This window comes from Zosterops lateralis (assembly GCF_965231275.1).
Source record: "Zosterops lateralis genome assembly, chromosome: 15".
Lineage (NCBI taxonomy): Eukaryota > Metazoa > Chordata > Aves > Passeriformes > Zosteropidae > Zosterops > Zosterops lateralis.
In genome coordinates, this window is record NC_139775.1 from 4713122 (window position 1) to 4729355 (window position 16234).

Consider the following 16234-nt stretch of genomic DNA (forward strand, 5'->3'; position numbering starts at 1 on the left):
ACAAAATATTAAGTAAAGGCCTCCTTTCTATACAAAAAGGACAGGAGGTGTTTTGCTATCAGACTGTTGTCTGTCAGTGATTGAGCATTTTCTGAATCTTTTCATAATCTCTCTTCAGGAACTAATGAAAAGCATCACATTAGACTTATTTTTCTTAATGAACTAATCCTTTGCAGAGTCTACGCTTTTACCTACTTTGGGAACAATTATATTTCATTTCTGAATTCACTGAATTCACAAAGTGGCATACACAGTCTTTTGCAAGACTTTTTTTTTTTTTTCCTTGTTGCTGTTTTGTTTATTTTTCCTCCTTTGAATCTTCCTGTAGTCGGCTGGTAAAAAGGTAAGTCTTGCCATTTCACTACCTCTCGGTGGCAACAGTGTTAACATCCATGTTAAAGTCATTTTCAACCACGCTGTCGTAGCCATCCTTTTCTATGCAGTCACTGACAGCCTTGAGCACAATCCGCAGCCGCCTGTCCATGGCCTCCAAGTGAGGCTGGTACAGGACTGGAGCTATTTTATCTTTTAGCAAAGATTCCTTCATCAGGAGACTGAGTTTGTACTCCTCCTTGGCTAGCAGCTGTAATCGCAGATAGGTAGATTTCCTGATTCTAACAGGAAAAGGAGAAGAAGGAAAAAAATTTGCAAATTGGTTATTTCCATCACTGTTGATCTCGGCAGTGCTAAAAGGCTTGTAACCAGAATTATAATAATGGTGTAAGAGCCTTATTTTGTGATCTGAAATGACAAGAACCAGGCACTGTCACAGTCCTAATGGACAGCTGGCATTGTCACCAAGCCACTGATCTCTTGGGGCCCTTAGAGGTGCAGAGGTTCTGGAGCACAGACCCGTGGGGCAGTGCAGGCAGCCCTCACACCCTCACCTGGAAAAGCACCAGGTGGGGCTGGTGCAGCATTCATGGGGCCATGTCCATCTTGGCAGTGACACGTGTGACACATGTGGCACTGAGCAGGGACAGGTGTGGCAGCAGCAGAGGCTGCTCAGCTCACCCTGCAGGGCTGCCCAGAGCCCCACAGACACAGAGCTCACCCCACAGGGCTGCAACTCTCAATGTCACCTGGCCCCTCTGGAAACCCTGGCCATGGACACCAAGGAAAGCTGTTGAGAAGCATGTGAACAAGCTGGGATTTTGTCACTTCACTTCCATGGGATGTGTATTTTGTCTTAAAGCTTCTCTCCCAGCAGCTCATGGCCGTGTTCCTGCAAGGTCCTGATCCCAACAGAGCATTTAATGTGGCAGTGCCAATGCTCAGGGCTAGCTGGGCAGGATCACAACCATCTCCTGCTCTCCACATTGTGCAAGGAAAGATTCACTTGAACATTTTCAGTCCTGTTAGTGGAAACAATACTACAACCCAGGAAACCTCTCCAGAGGGAAAACATACCTGCAGCACTGGTTTAAAGGCACCAATATGGAAAGTTCATCATGGGAATATTTTCCAAACCTATTTAAAGATAAGAACAAGAATGTAACAAAGGCTGTTTCAAAGACTGACTTTTTTCTTTAACCCCAGAAAGATTATTAAAGGTGCTTACCCTCTTCCATTATCTAAGTGGATAATAAAAGTTTCATTTCCAAACTTCTCAAAGGTTTCATAGTGATGTCGATCCATGTTACCTGTGGAACAAAGAGAAGAAAAAAGACTATTCTCACTCTGGCTTGAGCCTGCAGGTTAGGGCAGTCCAGTGCTCTCAAAAACAATGGCTGGGTGGAGCAGAGAAAGCAGCAAACCTCTCATTTGCTTTGAGCAGGGATGTTAATCCTGATCACTCTGCTAATACTGCATTCAACTCCCTGAACTCCAACAAAATATCCTGGTTTTCCTCTGGTAAGGACTTTGCCCCAGTTGCTGACTGCCTGGGAAGCCAGTACAGCACCATGGCTGTGAGATATGGATCAGGATGGTGCTGGTGTGCACAGCTGCACAGCTCTCCCTGGGCAACCTGCTTTTTAAGGTCAATGTGCAGAGCACTGCTGCCAAACCCTGAGTTTTGTCTCCATGGCAGGGGTCTGGGGCTACTTATAGATGCCACATGTGGCTCCTGAGCTGTCACCTGGCCTCTCCTGCTGCAGCCTATTGCAAGAATCTCAGTGGGGGCAATGGCACAGGACATGTCCGTGCTGGCATGGGCCCAAGGTTGGCAACTTAGAGGTGTATTTGCTGCAGCAGGAAAGGTTTCATATGAGAATGAGAATTAGGCTTGGAATAGGTCACTGTTACCTGGTTGTAAATAACAGTTTTATTGAGATCAGATTACACAAACAGAAAAATTCCTGATGCGATCCACAGCTGCCTTTGTGACAAAGCAATGCCTCTTCCCCCCCACCCTGATATTTTATAGAGAAGCAGCAGAGAACACTCCTGCAGGATGAAAACAAAGCACCAGTAATGAGCAGTCCTTGCCTGTGCATCCAGGAGCCATATATTACAGGAGTAAAGCACTCACTAAAGCAAACTGTGAAGCCCTTCACTGTTGTGAAGGAGACTGGCCTGACCTGCATTCATCACCACTCTGCATTTCTGAACATCTTTGTTCCTTTAATCTGCACTGATGGGAATACATAACCATGTAAATCTGCATTTTCTCATAATCATCTAGAGGAGCACATACAGTAAATGCAGCTTCAGCCACGCTTTAGCAAACTGCTGAGCTACGCAGAGCAGTGCAGAAAGAAATGCTTCTTATTCTAATTAAATGTTGCATTTAATTTTTGAAAGAGATGAAACATACCCATTAGGAAATCAAAAACTGTCATATCCATTATATCCAGAATTCTGGTCCCACTGTCGTATGGGGGTGTTTGTTTAACCTCTTCACAGTAATCTGGATCAACTTCCCATCTGGAAAAGGCAATATTTTGATATTTTATGTGGCATACAAAGCTTACTGAAAATGACACAAGAAAAAATGTTATTTGGCAAAGATCTACTTGTATCATGTTCGACCGAGGGCAGGGTCAGGTGGAGGCAGCAAATTCCAGCAATGCAGGCAAGCAAGGAAGATTGTGACTGATGAAAAAGGAAGAAAATCACAAGCCTGAAAACTATCTGGCCAGTAGCTCCAGGATTTAGGAGACCAGCTGCACCATCAGTCATATGGTGCGAACATCTGAGAGCTGTTTAGGGCTGCTGAGAGCAGTGAATCTTTCTCCCTCTGACAGGACTTAGACAGGTCCCCTTGCATCCTGTCAATGCCACTGGAGGTGTCTGTCCCATGAGGGAATTGTGCCACTGAAGGTCCCTTTGGGTTCAGGGCCATAAACTGGAACTCCTGGCACGTGAAGTTCCCTGGGAAAACTGAGGTGCTCTCCTGAGGCCAGGGACTGGGTGATTTCCCTGCCACCCTGTACAGCTTTGCTCACCACTACTCACTCTGCTTTCTTGCGCTTGTGGTAGGAACGCCTCCAAGGGTTTCTCCAGGTTTTCCTTTTTGCTAATGACAAGTCAGGCAGGAAAGCAGCCAGGGACCCTTCAATCTGGTCTGGTTTCCCACACAGGGCGTGCTCTGTTGAGCAGTAGTAGGAGCATTCCCCATAGAAGCAGATGTTGTTGGCTGGCAAAGAAAGGAAAAGAGCTTTAAAGCCTACCCTTAAATTAGTATTGAGAATTTATAAAAGCACTGATGTATGTAAGAGCAGAAATAAATCCAAGCCCCTGTTACCGCACATAGTTTTCCTCCACTGAAACCACTAGAAAGACATTGATTTCAGTGGCTGGGATCACGCCCTGTGCTAAGCTCTTTGTGACTATTTCCAGTCTATTTATATTCCCCAAACCTACTTTTTTTTTTAATCCTGTCCTTTGTCCTTTCATTTTCCCAGACTGATACATTCCTTGGGAGGTATTTGCTACCCCAGGCTGGAACCCCAAATCCCACAGCTGAACAAGTGGCATGTGCCCAAAATTAAGTCACTTCTCAAAATCTTGGCTCATTTCTTTAAGAACAGAGAACACTTCATTCATTTCCTTGCTGGTATGAGAAGAACTGGCAGTTTTTTGCAAGGAGAATTATTTCCCATCAAGAGTCCTGTGGGGGTGTGTGTGGAAGGTGGAAATAGCACGGACGTAACGCTGTCAGCACACATCTCAAACACAAATTCCTTCCTCCACACCTCACGTTACTCCAACAACCACAGAAAAAAGAATCTGCAGCAGGTTTTTGGACCGTGTGTTACCTTGAAACCTCCTCAGAACTGCCACCACATATTTCTGTACCAACAGGAACACCCACCCCTTTACAAGAACACCCTGCCCACAGGAATTCACTGAAGATGAGAGAGAGCAGCTCACCCCCAAAGCCCACCAGTGTTGGACTGTGAACAGCAACAGGAGCACACTGCTGCTCTTGCCAGTGTGCTACAACTCTGGTGACATTGCTTTATGCACATAAAATGTCATTGGAAGAAGACTGTGCCCTTTCCTCATGGTAATGCATGAAGCTGAGAAGTCACATTGCTTCCTAATTCCCCACAAGGCCTCTAAATTCAGATATTGTTTCTGAGCTCCTCTCCCGCAGGGCAGGCTCAGTGTAAATGAGACAGGAAGGGCTGGGAGCAGCAGGGGGTGATTCTCTGCCTGCCACAGGAAGGTAAGTGGTGGTTGGCATGGCTGTGATGCCCTGCAGCACACGGCCCTGCACGTCACTGTGACATCTCCCGGCCCAAATCTGTGCCCAGCTGAGTGCCCAGGGGAGATGGGTGAGCCAGGGGGACAGGGGACAACTCTGGGGATGACAGGAGGGAGGGAGAACAGAGCAAGGAGCTGCATTTGAAAAAGGAGAAGTGGGGGAACATGGAACAGCAAAAAGGTTTCAAGATGCTTTTGATTAATTAGCTGCATTATCTGGGGCTGGCTGTTAAACCATGGAATTATTCCAAATAACCACACTATAAAGGCTGATGTGTAGCTACTTGACAATCTGTCCCAGCTTCCCACTGATGTCCCAGCTCTCTCTGTTGATGGCCACCTGATTAGTCCATGAAGTTGTGATTACTTTACTCTAAGACAGCCTTTTTGCATCGCTCTGCTGTGACTGACTCACTCAGGAACATCTCACCAAACTGTATATTCATATTCACAGGCTTGGACCATAGCAGTTAAATACATCCTGGCTAAGTCCAGAAATATTTACCCTGTGGCCAAAAAGCTTGTTGACAGCTACTCAAGAAAAGGAAAAGTGCTTCAGGGAAAAGGAAGAACAGAAATTACAAAAGGAAGGAAGGAAGGAAGGAAGGAAGGAAGGAAGGAAGGAAGGAAGGAAGGAAGGAAGGAAGGAAGGAAGGAAGGAAGGAAGGAAGGAAGGAAGGAAGGAAGGAAGGAAGGAAGGAAGGAAGGAAGGAAGGAAGGAAGAGGATCATTCAACATATCTGTACTTCTGGGTTTGCAATTTAAGTATTTTACCAAGCAGAATATCCTCTCTTAAAAACTGTGTTTCTGCTGATTTGAAGCTACAGTTGGGGCTTCAATTCAGCTGTCTCAGCATCACCCCTCATCTGTGGAGGGAGGGAACCATGCAGATTTATCTAGATTGCCTGAGATAACTTATCTTCCAGGTTTTCTATGACCTGACTTCCACCTGGCAGCAGGAAGCCACTGCTCGTTTATCTCCTGCTGGATCAGTTTTGTAAAGAGCAAAAGGCCCAGCAAATGCCCCCCACGCCGTCACAGCCTCTGCTGCTCACTATGTAAATCTGACCTTTCAAGGAAAAGGAGTTGTATTAAACACAGCATTTTGCTCAGTGGGAAGATAAATACTCTGTTTAATAGTTTGCTTCTGTATTGAGCTTTGGAACAATGAAACCCTACTCTGTATTGTCACCAACGCAGCTGGGGCTAATCACTTGGCACTAATCACACACTGGTATCCAGGTAAACCTTGAGGAGAGCTGGGGGCTCTGCCAGTGCTGGTGTTTGCTGTGTGCTCTGCACACCAGCCACTCATCCCACTCATCCCTGCCAGGACCCTCCAGCTACTGATCCCCCACGGAGCCCCATGGCCTGCTCCAGCATCCAGTGCCCTGAGCAATGCCAACATGTGTCCTGCCATTAAGACAGTGAACTTGCAGTAAAACCACGAGTGTATTTCTCACTGACAAGTTACATCCAACGTAACAAATCTTTTTCTGCCAGCAGTTATTCCCCCCATGGGCTCAGACCTGTGGTACCTGCTCCCTGCAGCTCCTGTTCAAATTCTGGGGATACTGGAGGTGAAAGGATGCTGGATCTCAAGCTACTGCTAAAGGAATTAACTGCCTTGATTGGTACAGAATAGACATCTCATTATGTCTGCCCTAGTCCTTACATACCAGCAGTAAGATGAAGCAGCCTGAATTATCTGGGGAAACATTCATTTTTAAGGTTTCTTAAAAATGTAGGGGAAAAAAAGAGGCACCAAATATAGAAAACCACAGTTCTCATTTAAGACTTCAAGGTGCTGCAGCAAGGCTCTTTGAAACCTAAGTAGGTGACCCACATTCTGCACAGCAGGCTGAGGGTGAAATTCCAGCTAGAGACACAAGCCCGGCCCTTTGTGGCAATCCCACGCTGAGAGCAGGGTTTGGCTTTCTGAAAATGAGAGAGAAAGGGGAGATGAGCTCCCTGCTGGAGCACAGTCCTTCTCCTCTCATTAAAATTGCCCAAACCATATGTTCCTCTCACCAGATAAAGGTGTTTCTGCATAAGTACACCTGCAAAAGGAGCATCAGCCAGGATTTTGTGTTCCTGCAGGGCAGGCAGGAATGGTAACAGCAGCAGTGCTGGCAAACCAGACTGGGAGGGATGTTTATCCATGCTGGAATGTTCAGATGCTGTGCATTTGCAACATGTAAAACCCTTCTTTGCTATAAACCAAAACTGTTTCCCCAAAGCACCAGAAAGCAAGAGAACCCCATGCTGCAGTGACTGATTTTCATTATCTGAGGAGGAATGCATGTGATTCCTAATGAAATACAGGCAAAAATCATGGTCTGGTGATCGAAACTCCAACTAATTACAATTAAGAAGCAGAGTGTCTGTGTACTCATCTGCACATTCTCTGCATCCTCCTGATAGCTGAACAATAATTCTTCTCAGGAAGAAAAGGAACAAGGGAGGATACCATAAAGCAAATTGCTTGGCAGAGCAGTTCTTTTATTCAGCTTTGCATGACTGTTAATAGAGGACATTTAGCAAGCTTGTGCGATTGCAGAACTGGGAAAAATCCTGACTATTTACTACAGCAATGCATGAAAAGTTCTTTCATTTACCTGCTCAAAATAATGGGCAATTCAGAATTGCTATTGTATGCTGAGAGGGAAAAAAAATCCATAATCCCTTGGAATTGGTTAATATGAACAAAAACATAGTGCTTACTAGCTGTGTAACATTGATTTCTTTAAGCTGCTGCCTCAATTACTTCCAAAATGAAGGCTGACATCATTAATATGTCTCTTTTTTTTTCCTAGCAAATTACCATTCATTTGTAAGAGTAGCCGGGCTACTGCAGTCTGCCCTGCTGCAAAGGATGTAAAATTAATTTAAATAATTACTGACCTAATTCCATTTCTCATGTTTAAGTCCAAACTGCCTGAAAGTGCACTTTTCTGCAATCTGCTTTCTCTCTGAGTGCAGCCTAATGCATCCACTGACCTGCCTGCTCACAGCCATTGTCATTTTTCCATGGCAGCAGGGATGCTGCTCAGCACTGTGCTCTGAAGCTGCCTGTGGCTCCCTGGCCCTGATTTCCACGCCTGATGGGACAAGGGAGGTGGCACAGGAGTGGAAATTCACTGAGGTTTTTTCCAACACATCCCCACACTGCTCTGGCAACACAAGCTTGGACAATGCTCCTGGTGGGATCCTTGGGGTGTCCTGTGCAGGGCCAGGAGCTGAATTGATGAGCCTGATGGGCTCCTTCCAACTCAGTTTATTCCATGATCCTGTGACTGATGAGTATCATCACTAATCCCCCTCTGAGGGTGCAAACCACAGGCTCCCAGCCCCAGGGGAACATCTCCCTGTAAAATCAATTTCACTTAGTGCTCGTTTGATTTTAAGAGCTGTGTATGTGTGCATGGAGAGGGATGTTCTGCCAGCGGGCACCGAGTGTCCCCAGGACCATTAATTGTCCCTGAGCACTGCTGGGGATGGAGATGCAGTGACAGAGGCACCTGAAAGGGAATCCCAGGGGGTTCTCTATGGCCTTGTGCTGGTGCCCAGCCTGGTTTGTGAGTGCACCAAGAGGTCACACCTCAATTTCCCACCTTTGCAGGCAGATCTCCCTCAAAACCAGCTGGCTCAGATCTGCCAGAGGGGCAAGTCAGCCCCTGAGCCTTCCCCAGGCTCCCTGTTCCCTCTTCATCCTCACCCTCAGACCACGAGTCTCACCCCAACACCTCCCTCTTCTCTTCCTTCCCTGCCCTCAATCCGCTGCCTGAGCTGCCTGCTGGCCTTGTGGAAGTCGTTTCTAAAAGCTTAATTTAGGATCTTTGTTATTTTTTCATTAATTAATGTCTGCCTTTTAAGGTCAGCATGAAATACAAGACAGAGGTTGGGCATATGTTAATGAGAATCTGACTAATTAAACTGGGGACTTGTAGGGAAGAACTCTGACAAGTAACCAACATGATTTAACCAAAGTATATTGATTCAGCAAATGTAAAATGGAAAGAAAAATTAATTGCTTAAGCATTTTATTCTCCAGAAAAGCCTGATTCATAGTTAATCAAATATTTTAATTGAATTTATCTGAGACCTCTAAATAAATTTGAATAAAGGATTATGCTTGGATGTCCGGAATTTCATAATGGCAAGATAAAGATCTTCATCTGAACTGGCAGCCTTAACTCTGTATTTCCCTGCTCTGGCTGCTGCAAGCTGCTCAGTACTTGAGAATAGTTTTGCAATTCTCAGAAATCATTTAAGTTCACCCCTTAGTCTTGAAATACAGCCCAGGAAGACTAAAAATCAAGCAAATCTAATAGTCCACATCTTACTTGCCAAAATAGGAATAAAATGGCTCCTGTTTAAAGTGAGTAAAAGCACCCTGTGCACAGTCAAAAGATTTTTTTGCCATTTTTTCCACATATTTACCTACAAAAATCAAGCCCAAGGAAAAAAAAAATAGAGAGACAAAGAGGAAGAGAAAGCAGCTGAGGCAAATGCAGAAATGTGTGTCCACCAGGTTTGGTGAACACGTATTGTCACCATAACTGTGCATGTAAAATTGGAGTGCTCATAATACTGGGTAAAATGAAACCTCCTGCAATTATGTAATGTATTTTACAAGTGAAGCTCCTGGAATAAATAACTGTCTGCTCAACTGTGTCCTGCAGAGCTGAACATAAATATGAAGCTAAAAATAACAGCCGTAATAATGACTTTATTGGGGATCAGAAAAGTGTGATAAAGATTTTAAGAGCAAAAGCTTGGCAATGACAGGGCCCTGGTTTCTAGCTAGCAGCAATAATTACAGTTACATTGGGAGAAACTGTAATTAAGTCTTTGGATCTCGACTTTAGGGATCTGGGATAAACAGCCTCTGGCCAATCACACACGGAGCAAGGGAGAGATCTCCAGAGGTTTCTGCTCCAGATTGCCTCTTACACAAGTCACAGCAAAGCACACTTGCACACAGCTGAAACAAGATGAGTTAAGCTACTGGAACACGGCACTGTGCTTTAAACTGAATCTATAACCTATAAATTCTATATGCAAGAACAAACTTAAACATTATTTCTGTGCCTTAACTCAGAGCCTTAATTTCTCCATCTCAGCATCCCAGATGTTAAACAGAGATGCTGCCACTTTTTCCCACCTTTTGCCCATTTTTCCCTGTTCCAGTTGTATATTCTGCTGAGCAGGATAGGGTTTTATCCTGTGCTTGTAAAATTCCCACCCTGTGGAGCTCCATTCTTAACTAGGTCCACAAAATGCTGTGAAAGATGTAATAGAGAGAGTGGTATCAGCTTCTGGGTCAGCCCGCAAAGCAAGAGTGAGGACTGGGAACAATTCAGGTCACTTCTAGCCCAACAGAGAATTTGAGCTGGAAGTAGGATATATTACACATCTATTTCCTGATGTTTTGTCCAAACTCCTGTTGTAATAAAACCTGAATGGCTCTGAGAAATTAGGTTTGGTCCTTCAGTCAAACCCAGAAATAAATGCATCTGACCAACAGAAGTGACAGATCACATTGCAGTGGGAAAAAAAGCAAACCCTGAATAACTAATGGGCTGGGTAATAAGGTTTTGGGTAAACTGAAAGCACCAGAAAAAACTGCCTTAGAAATTGCTCTACATAAAACATTTGTTGAATACATTGCTTTGGCGAACATAAAAGCCTCTCTCTGCGGATAATTTGTCAAGGGGAAAAGGCACTCAACTCAAAACAATAAAGTCTTCTTTGCAAGCTATGTCTCCACATTTATTTTTATTCAAAGGTCTAGAAGACAGTTTTATTAGAAATATCTGAGCAATTAAGCAATCTACACATCGTTTCCTTAAGTACGTGTTTCAGCAGGGTAGAGAGAAGAGAGTGTTATTTCCAGGACTACCTGGTGAGATGAAAAATGTTCTCCAGAGCTTCTTGTCACGGGTAACATCTCGTATTTCCCTCGTCATGTTCACCAGCCTGCCCGCGACCGGGGGCACGCGCCGGAAATCCAGGATCCTGCAGGAGGGGAACGGACAGGCTTTATGGAAAGGATTAAAATGTAATGATAGTTATAGGCTTTGGGAAGCTTCATCATGCTCTGAAGGCACATTTATCTGTGGTCTTTAAGGAGTATAAAGCCCATCAACTTTAGACTGGATAATTCCTCATATAATGTATTACAAAGTATGTCCCGAATATGACGAGCTCCACATTGCTCCTACATAGTATGGAATAAAATACAAGAAAAGAATGGAGGGCATTGTTCCATGATAAAAATGAAGATACACACGATTCCAAAAACCAGGGACAGCAAATTTTTATTTTTTTTTTTACTTCATGATTGTTATGACATGCATTTTGCTCACCAGTTTTTTTGAGTGACTTGGGGAATGGGATTTCAGCCTCTTTCTTCCATAAACACCATGTAATGCTTTTTCTGACAGCCTTAATATGTGTTTGATTTATTTCCTTCTGCTCCTCTCTGTTTTAATACCCTTAGACCAACCTAAACAATCTCTCTGAGACCAAAAATCTTCCCACGGGCAAAGGCTGGGAGAAGAGCCTCTCCCTACCCCAAACTCCCCTGCCTTCATAGATCATAAAAACCTCCCCATGAAGCACTGCTATTAGATGCTGTAAAAGAGCAAAGACCCCATACAAAGTCTCCCCATAGGCAGGATTTTTATATCCACTGTCTGCTGTTCAGATTTTCTACATTGGGTTGCAACTGCTTTTCCTGCTTAGTGTGTGGATATTTAACATACCCCCCGTAGGAACTCCACTGATGGGTTTTTTTTTTACAGCACCATCTGCTTAAAGCAGCAATATCAAATATAAAGCAGAAGGGATCAACACCAAGGTCAACAGCAATAAAATAGAGAAGATCCTTGAGGGATCTGATCAGGTTTTTACTGGCAAACCTACCCTGTGGCACCCACCAACATGCTCCCATATCCCAGCCACCATCCCAGAGGGCAGCAATGATACACAAACCCCCAAATAATTAGTGGCCCCAAAGCTTTGTGCTTTTGAAAGGATGTTTCTTGGCCTCTCACAGTGTGAAAGACGCTTCAGTGAAATGCCATTGTTTCCAGACATGCTGTTAATTACTAATTAGTAATTCCCACCCCTAATCTGGCCAGGCAGGGCAGGCTGCAGTCTTGGGGTATCCACCACCCCTGCACTAACTCTGGAGGGGAGACATTTTCAGCAACAGGAGCATGACCACCACTGCCCTCTCCTTCTCCTTCCCACTGACTTGTGGCCTAAATATGCTCCTGAGATGGGACAGTCCCAACTTTTTCTGTGAAACCAGAACTCCCTTCCATGTCAATTACTCCTCTCTGAATGCTCACACCATTCCCCGTGTCTCCTTTGGATCTCTGTGCCCTGGAGCTAATTGGGGTGAGCCAGCCTCCTCTGACACTAACGTGACACAATCCCTGGGAGATGGGCCCTCTCCATTTGTACTTCAAGATCAGAGGGGAAACTCATTTCTCAGCCTCTCTTCAATACAACATCTCTTTCTTTTTGAGAATTACTTATTTCCAGGTTTCTCATTTCCAAAGTCTCATTTCCTAATTATTAACTTGCTCTTTCATGATCTACCATTTCATTTATTCATAGCATTTGCCCACCTTTGTTCCACTTTCCCCTTTAAAAAAAAGCCAGTTACAATTACAGGAATGGCCAAGTGAAGCAACTTATCACAATAGTTCCCCTTTTCTTTTAATGCAAATCCGTTCCACTTGCCTGTCCAGATGAAATGCGGCTATTTCTGCATTATGTCTCTCATAGTCTGAGAAGTAAAAAAAGTCAGGTGGCGTTTCTTGCTCTCTGGTTTGCCTGCAAAGGAAAGCAAGGGAAGTGTTTTAATGAAGGGTTAGCATTCCTAAGGAGCAGTGCTCACTCATCAACATGCTGTTCAAGGGTTCAGTATTGTTTCCTTAATGGAAGACCTTTAAATACCTCATTTGTGCATTATTTGCCATGCAGCCTTCATTTTATCTTCTTTCTGAAACTACTCTAACAAAAAATAGCAATTCAAGATCTGTGCAGGCAGTGTGCTGTCACAAAGCTGTTCCACTCAAAACTCTCGCTCTATTTAACAAGATCTGTTTTATCACTCTCAAACATTTCATTAGCGATAGCGGTGAAGACAATGTCATTTCATTAAATTATCATTAACTGCAATTATGAAATTTCCAAAAGTAATAACATTTTTCTTTCATCTTTGGCAGCCATGCAGCTCCCATCGAGAATATGCCTCTCCCTTTGTATTACTGAGAGCCAAAAGTGACATGTTTTTCTCATTTCAGAAGGAATGGGATCATTGCAGTTTGATGGCCACGACACTTGTCATGTTTCAAAGAACATTAACAAGCGTGTGCTTGAGAGAGGATGCAGAATTTGTTGTTTCTTCAGTTAAAGAACCAATAAAAAATGTCATTCTGATAGGAAGGCTGGAAATAGGAAGGCTAAAGCTTCCACACCACAGTACAGGGAAAACACAAAGCTCTGTGTAAGAGAGGAGCAGATCTCTGTCTCACTTCAGGCAACTTCCAGTCCTTTTGGAAGGAGCACAATCCAAGCAGCTGACCAGAGCAACGTTTGGGTCCCACCTCACCCTGCTCTGAAGTCCTCAGAGGGAGATTAGCACAGCAAAGCTGCCTGCAGAGCATCTGCAAGGGAGGACAGCTCTCCAGAAGAGGAGAACAAAGCTCTTTGTCACTCCCCATGTCACAGGTGGCCCAGCTGACAGCTGGTGTGTCACCCGTGCTGCCTGCTGGCAATTAAAGCACAGCTCCTGCACAGGGACCTTGTGTATGAGAGCCTTTGGGGTGCTGCTGGGCAGAGCTCAAACCTCCACTAAGTCCTAATTTTGGGTGTGTTGGGGACCTGAAGCTGTGTCCACCCACCACTGTGACTGCCAGAGCTGGTGTCTGCCCACAAACCCAGCCAGGGCTCTCCAAGCTGCTGGAGAGACCAGTGAAGTCTTGTGGTTTCTGGCTGTGTGAAGACTTTGCTGTGCACCCAGCAGGGTTTAAAAGCCTGATATCCTTTCTCAGACATTCCTTTTTACATGAGCATCTTGGCAAGGTACTGCATCTTGCCCTAAATGACGGACAACATCAAGATGTTTGTCTTGTGTCCAACAGAACTCAAGGTCAGAGTGGCTTTAAACACCCCAGTGGTGCTCTGGCAAAACAGCACTGACCACAGCAGTGGTCATGGAGGTGGCCAACACTTGGCAGAAGTCCTGTAAGGGAGCTGCTGTGGCCACAAAGGTTCACAAGGACACAAAAAGGACTCACAAGGACAAAGGTTCACAAGGACACAAGCTGAAAGCAAGCCTGGCATTAAAAAAAAAAAAAAAAAAAAAAAAAAAAAAAAAAAAAAAGTGGTATTTTGTTTTGTCTCCATAAGAAATTCAAAATGGTAAGGAGTGCACCCACAAAGATAAACAGGAGAGAGCAGAACCTCTGGCACATCACCACATCACACAATGCACAAAGCAGTCACAAAGACCAGAGTTAGGAGAGCTGCAACCTCATTGTGCATATTCCCCAAAAAATGAAGTAATGAAGAAAAATATTAACCTATTTCTTCTGGAGGTAAAATTACATATCAGAATGTAACCTTCCCTCCTCTCCAGATTTTAAAAGAGTTGATTTCTTCAACAAATCCTCACCCCAAGATTTCACAAACTTTACGCACATCAAGCACAGCTGATAAGGTGCAGAAAATATTCCTAATTAGCTAATCAATGCCATCTGCTTTTTATCACCCAGACACTTAAAAAAAACCCCACGGCTGTTCCTTTATGAGAAAAATCTTACTCCAGAAAATGAGACTTAGCTGAGGGCTGGATCTCAGCCTTGCAAGCACAGCCCTGCCCCAGCCCAGCTCCTGCTCCCTCTCACTGTTCCCTGTGCTCTCTGCCACCCCAGGCAATGGCTCTGGGTATTTTTCACTTGGGAGTAAGTACAGCTGTCCTGCAGGCTCAGGCTTGTTTGTACATATTTTTTCTGCTGTCATCATGTATTATTAAGTGGTAGCATACCCTCCTAAGAAAGGCATTAAATTGATTGCCCTAAATCCTTCAGAAATGGACACCAAACCCACAGTGCAATCCAAACAATGGAAATATCAGTATTTTTTGAATCTGATGTCACATCATGAAACAAACTCCCAAGTTTCTTCAGTGCTTAAGGTGCTTCCTTCTACAAAGCCACTTTTCACATGGTCCATGCCCATGTCCAACACATGGTACCCACTTCTTTGCCTCTTGAAAATACTGTGTTATTCAGAAAGTAGACATAAGGAGGGTTTGCCAACCTCCCAAGGTGCTTTACATCCTTTATATTCCTCTGCAGAACTCTCCAGAACTAAGACGTAGCAGATCCAAACACAAAACCCTCTCCTGAAGTAACCTTGAAATATCCTTTGTGCTGACTTCCTCCAATCTTCCAGGGATAAAACAGAAACCTGGTTCCTTGGCTCTGACATTAACGAGACAGATTTTTATTCAAGCAGACAGTTATTTTTAATTCGCTGTCTGCAGCAGTACCTGAAGAGGTTCCTTGGGAATTCCCCAGGCAGAGCAAGCTGCCATAGCACCAGCAAACACTAACAGGTGTGCGGATTGTAGCCCAAGATTCACAAGTGAACTTCTAAAGCCACATGAGTCTAACAGAGCTCTGACCCAATGCCATTAACAGGCTGATATCAGAATGGCTTTAAGTGTTGGAGAGCAACTTCATCAAAATCTAGAATTTTTACTTTATCCAACTGCGTTGATATGTAATTTTATTTTATCCATGTTAAAAATTGCCTTTTTTTAAACTGTCCACAATCAAATTAAGTCTGTTTGTTGCTAATTCTTCTAATAGTCTATTCTGATGGAAAAATATAGAGAGGTGGAAGATCAAACTGCTCTCAGCAAGTCCAGTCAGTTACTCCAGCTTTACATCATGGTAACTGGTCTTCAGCCCCTCAGGGACAGGCTGGGAAAGGGGAATGAACTCCCAGACTCTTCTAGGTCAAGTAAAACATCTTTTAAAACAACACTGGAACTGATCCATCCCACAGCATCAGAGTTTTAAAACAGAATTGCGTTTTAGAAGGGAAAAAACCCCATCCCTACCTACAAGTTAGTTTGGTTTAATCACTTGATGGTTATTGAAGGTCTAATAAAACGAGATATATAATGAGATACTCGAGCAGAGAGCCCAACAGGCTGAGCCTTCTGCAGCAGCACAAGCCTCTGGGGGACAATGAATTCCAGCCTGAGCTCCCCAGTGCCAGCAGTGCCACCCCACACCGAGCAGGGACAGGTTCTGCACAGGTTGCAGACAGTGGGAGAGGATTTCTGGCAGCAGCTCTTATTTTGCAAACAGTTGGAATCTGGTGATCCTCTCTTTGGAGAAGGATTTGGCAGATATTTATAACGGCAGGCTGGGAAGCTCTGGAGGAGAGACAGATGGAGGTCTGTTGATACTGCACACAGTTAAAAATTACACAGTGGCACCAGCCCAATTACAGCATGAGGAAAAGACAAATCAGCACGGTAACA

General features: G+C 44.3%; 1 protein-coding gene across 2 annotated transcripts in view; it reads right to left on the minus strand.

Moving 5' to 3' along the window:
- Window positions 1-267: 267 nt before the first annotated feature.
- Window positions 268-16234, minus strand: part of FAM20C (FAM20C golgi associated secretory pathway kinase) — a 56918-nt gene continuing 40951 nt past the window's right edge. For both annotated transcript variants that reach the window (XM_083872639.1, XM_083872638.1), the window contains 7 exons: window positions 12412-12504; window positions 10559-10674; window positions 3400-3580; window positions 2759-2868; window positions 1562-1643; window positions 1411-1470; window positions 268-614 (listed from right to left, as the gene is read on the minus strand). In XM_083872639.1, the coding sequence (XP_083728765.1) occupies window positions 362-614; window positions 1411-1470; window positions 1562-1643; window positions 2759-2868; window positions 3400-3580; window positions 10559-10674; window positions 12412-12504 (895 nt within the window). In that variant the 3' untranslated portion in view covers window positions 268-361. The remainder of the gene's footprint in view (window positions 615-1410; window positions 1471-1561; window positions 1644-2758; window positions 2869-3399; window positions 3581-10558; window positions 10675-12411; window positions 12505-16234) is intronic.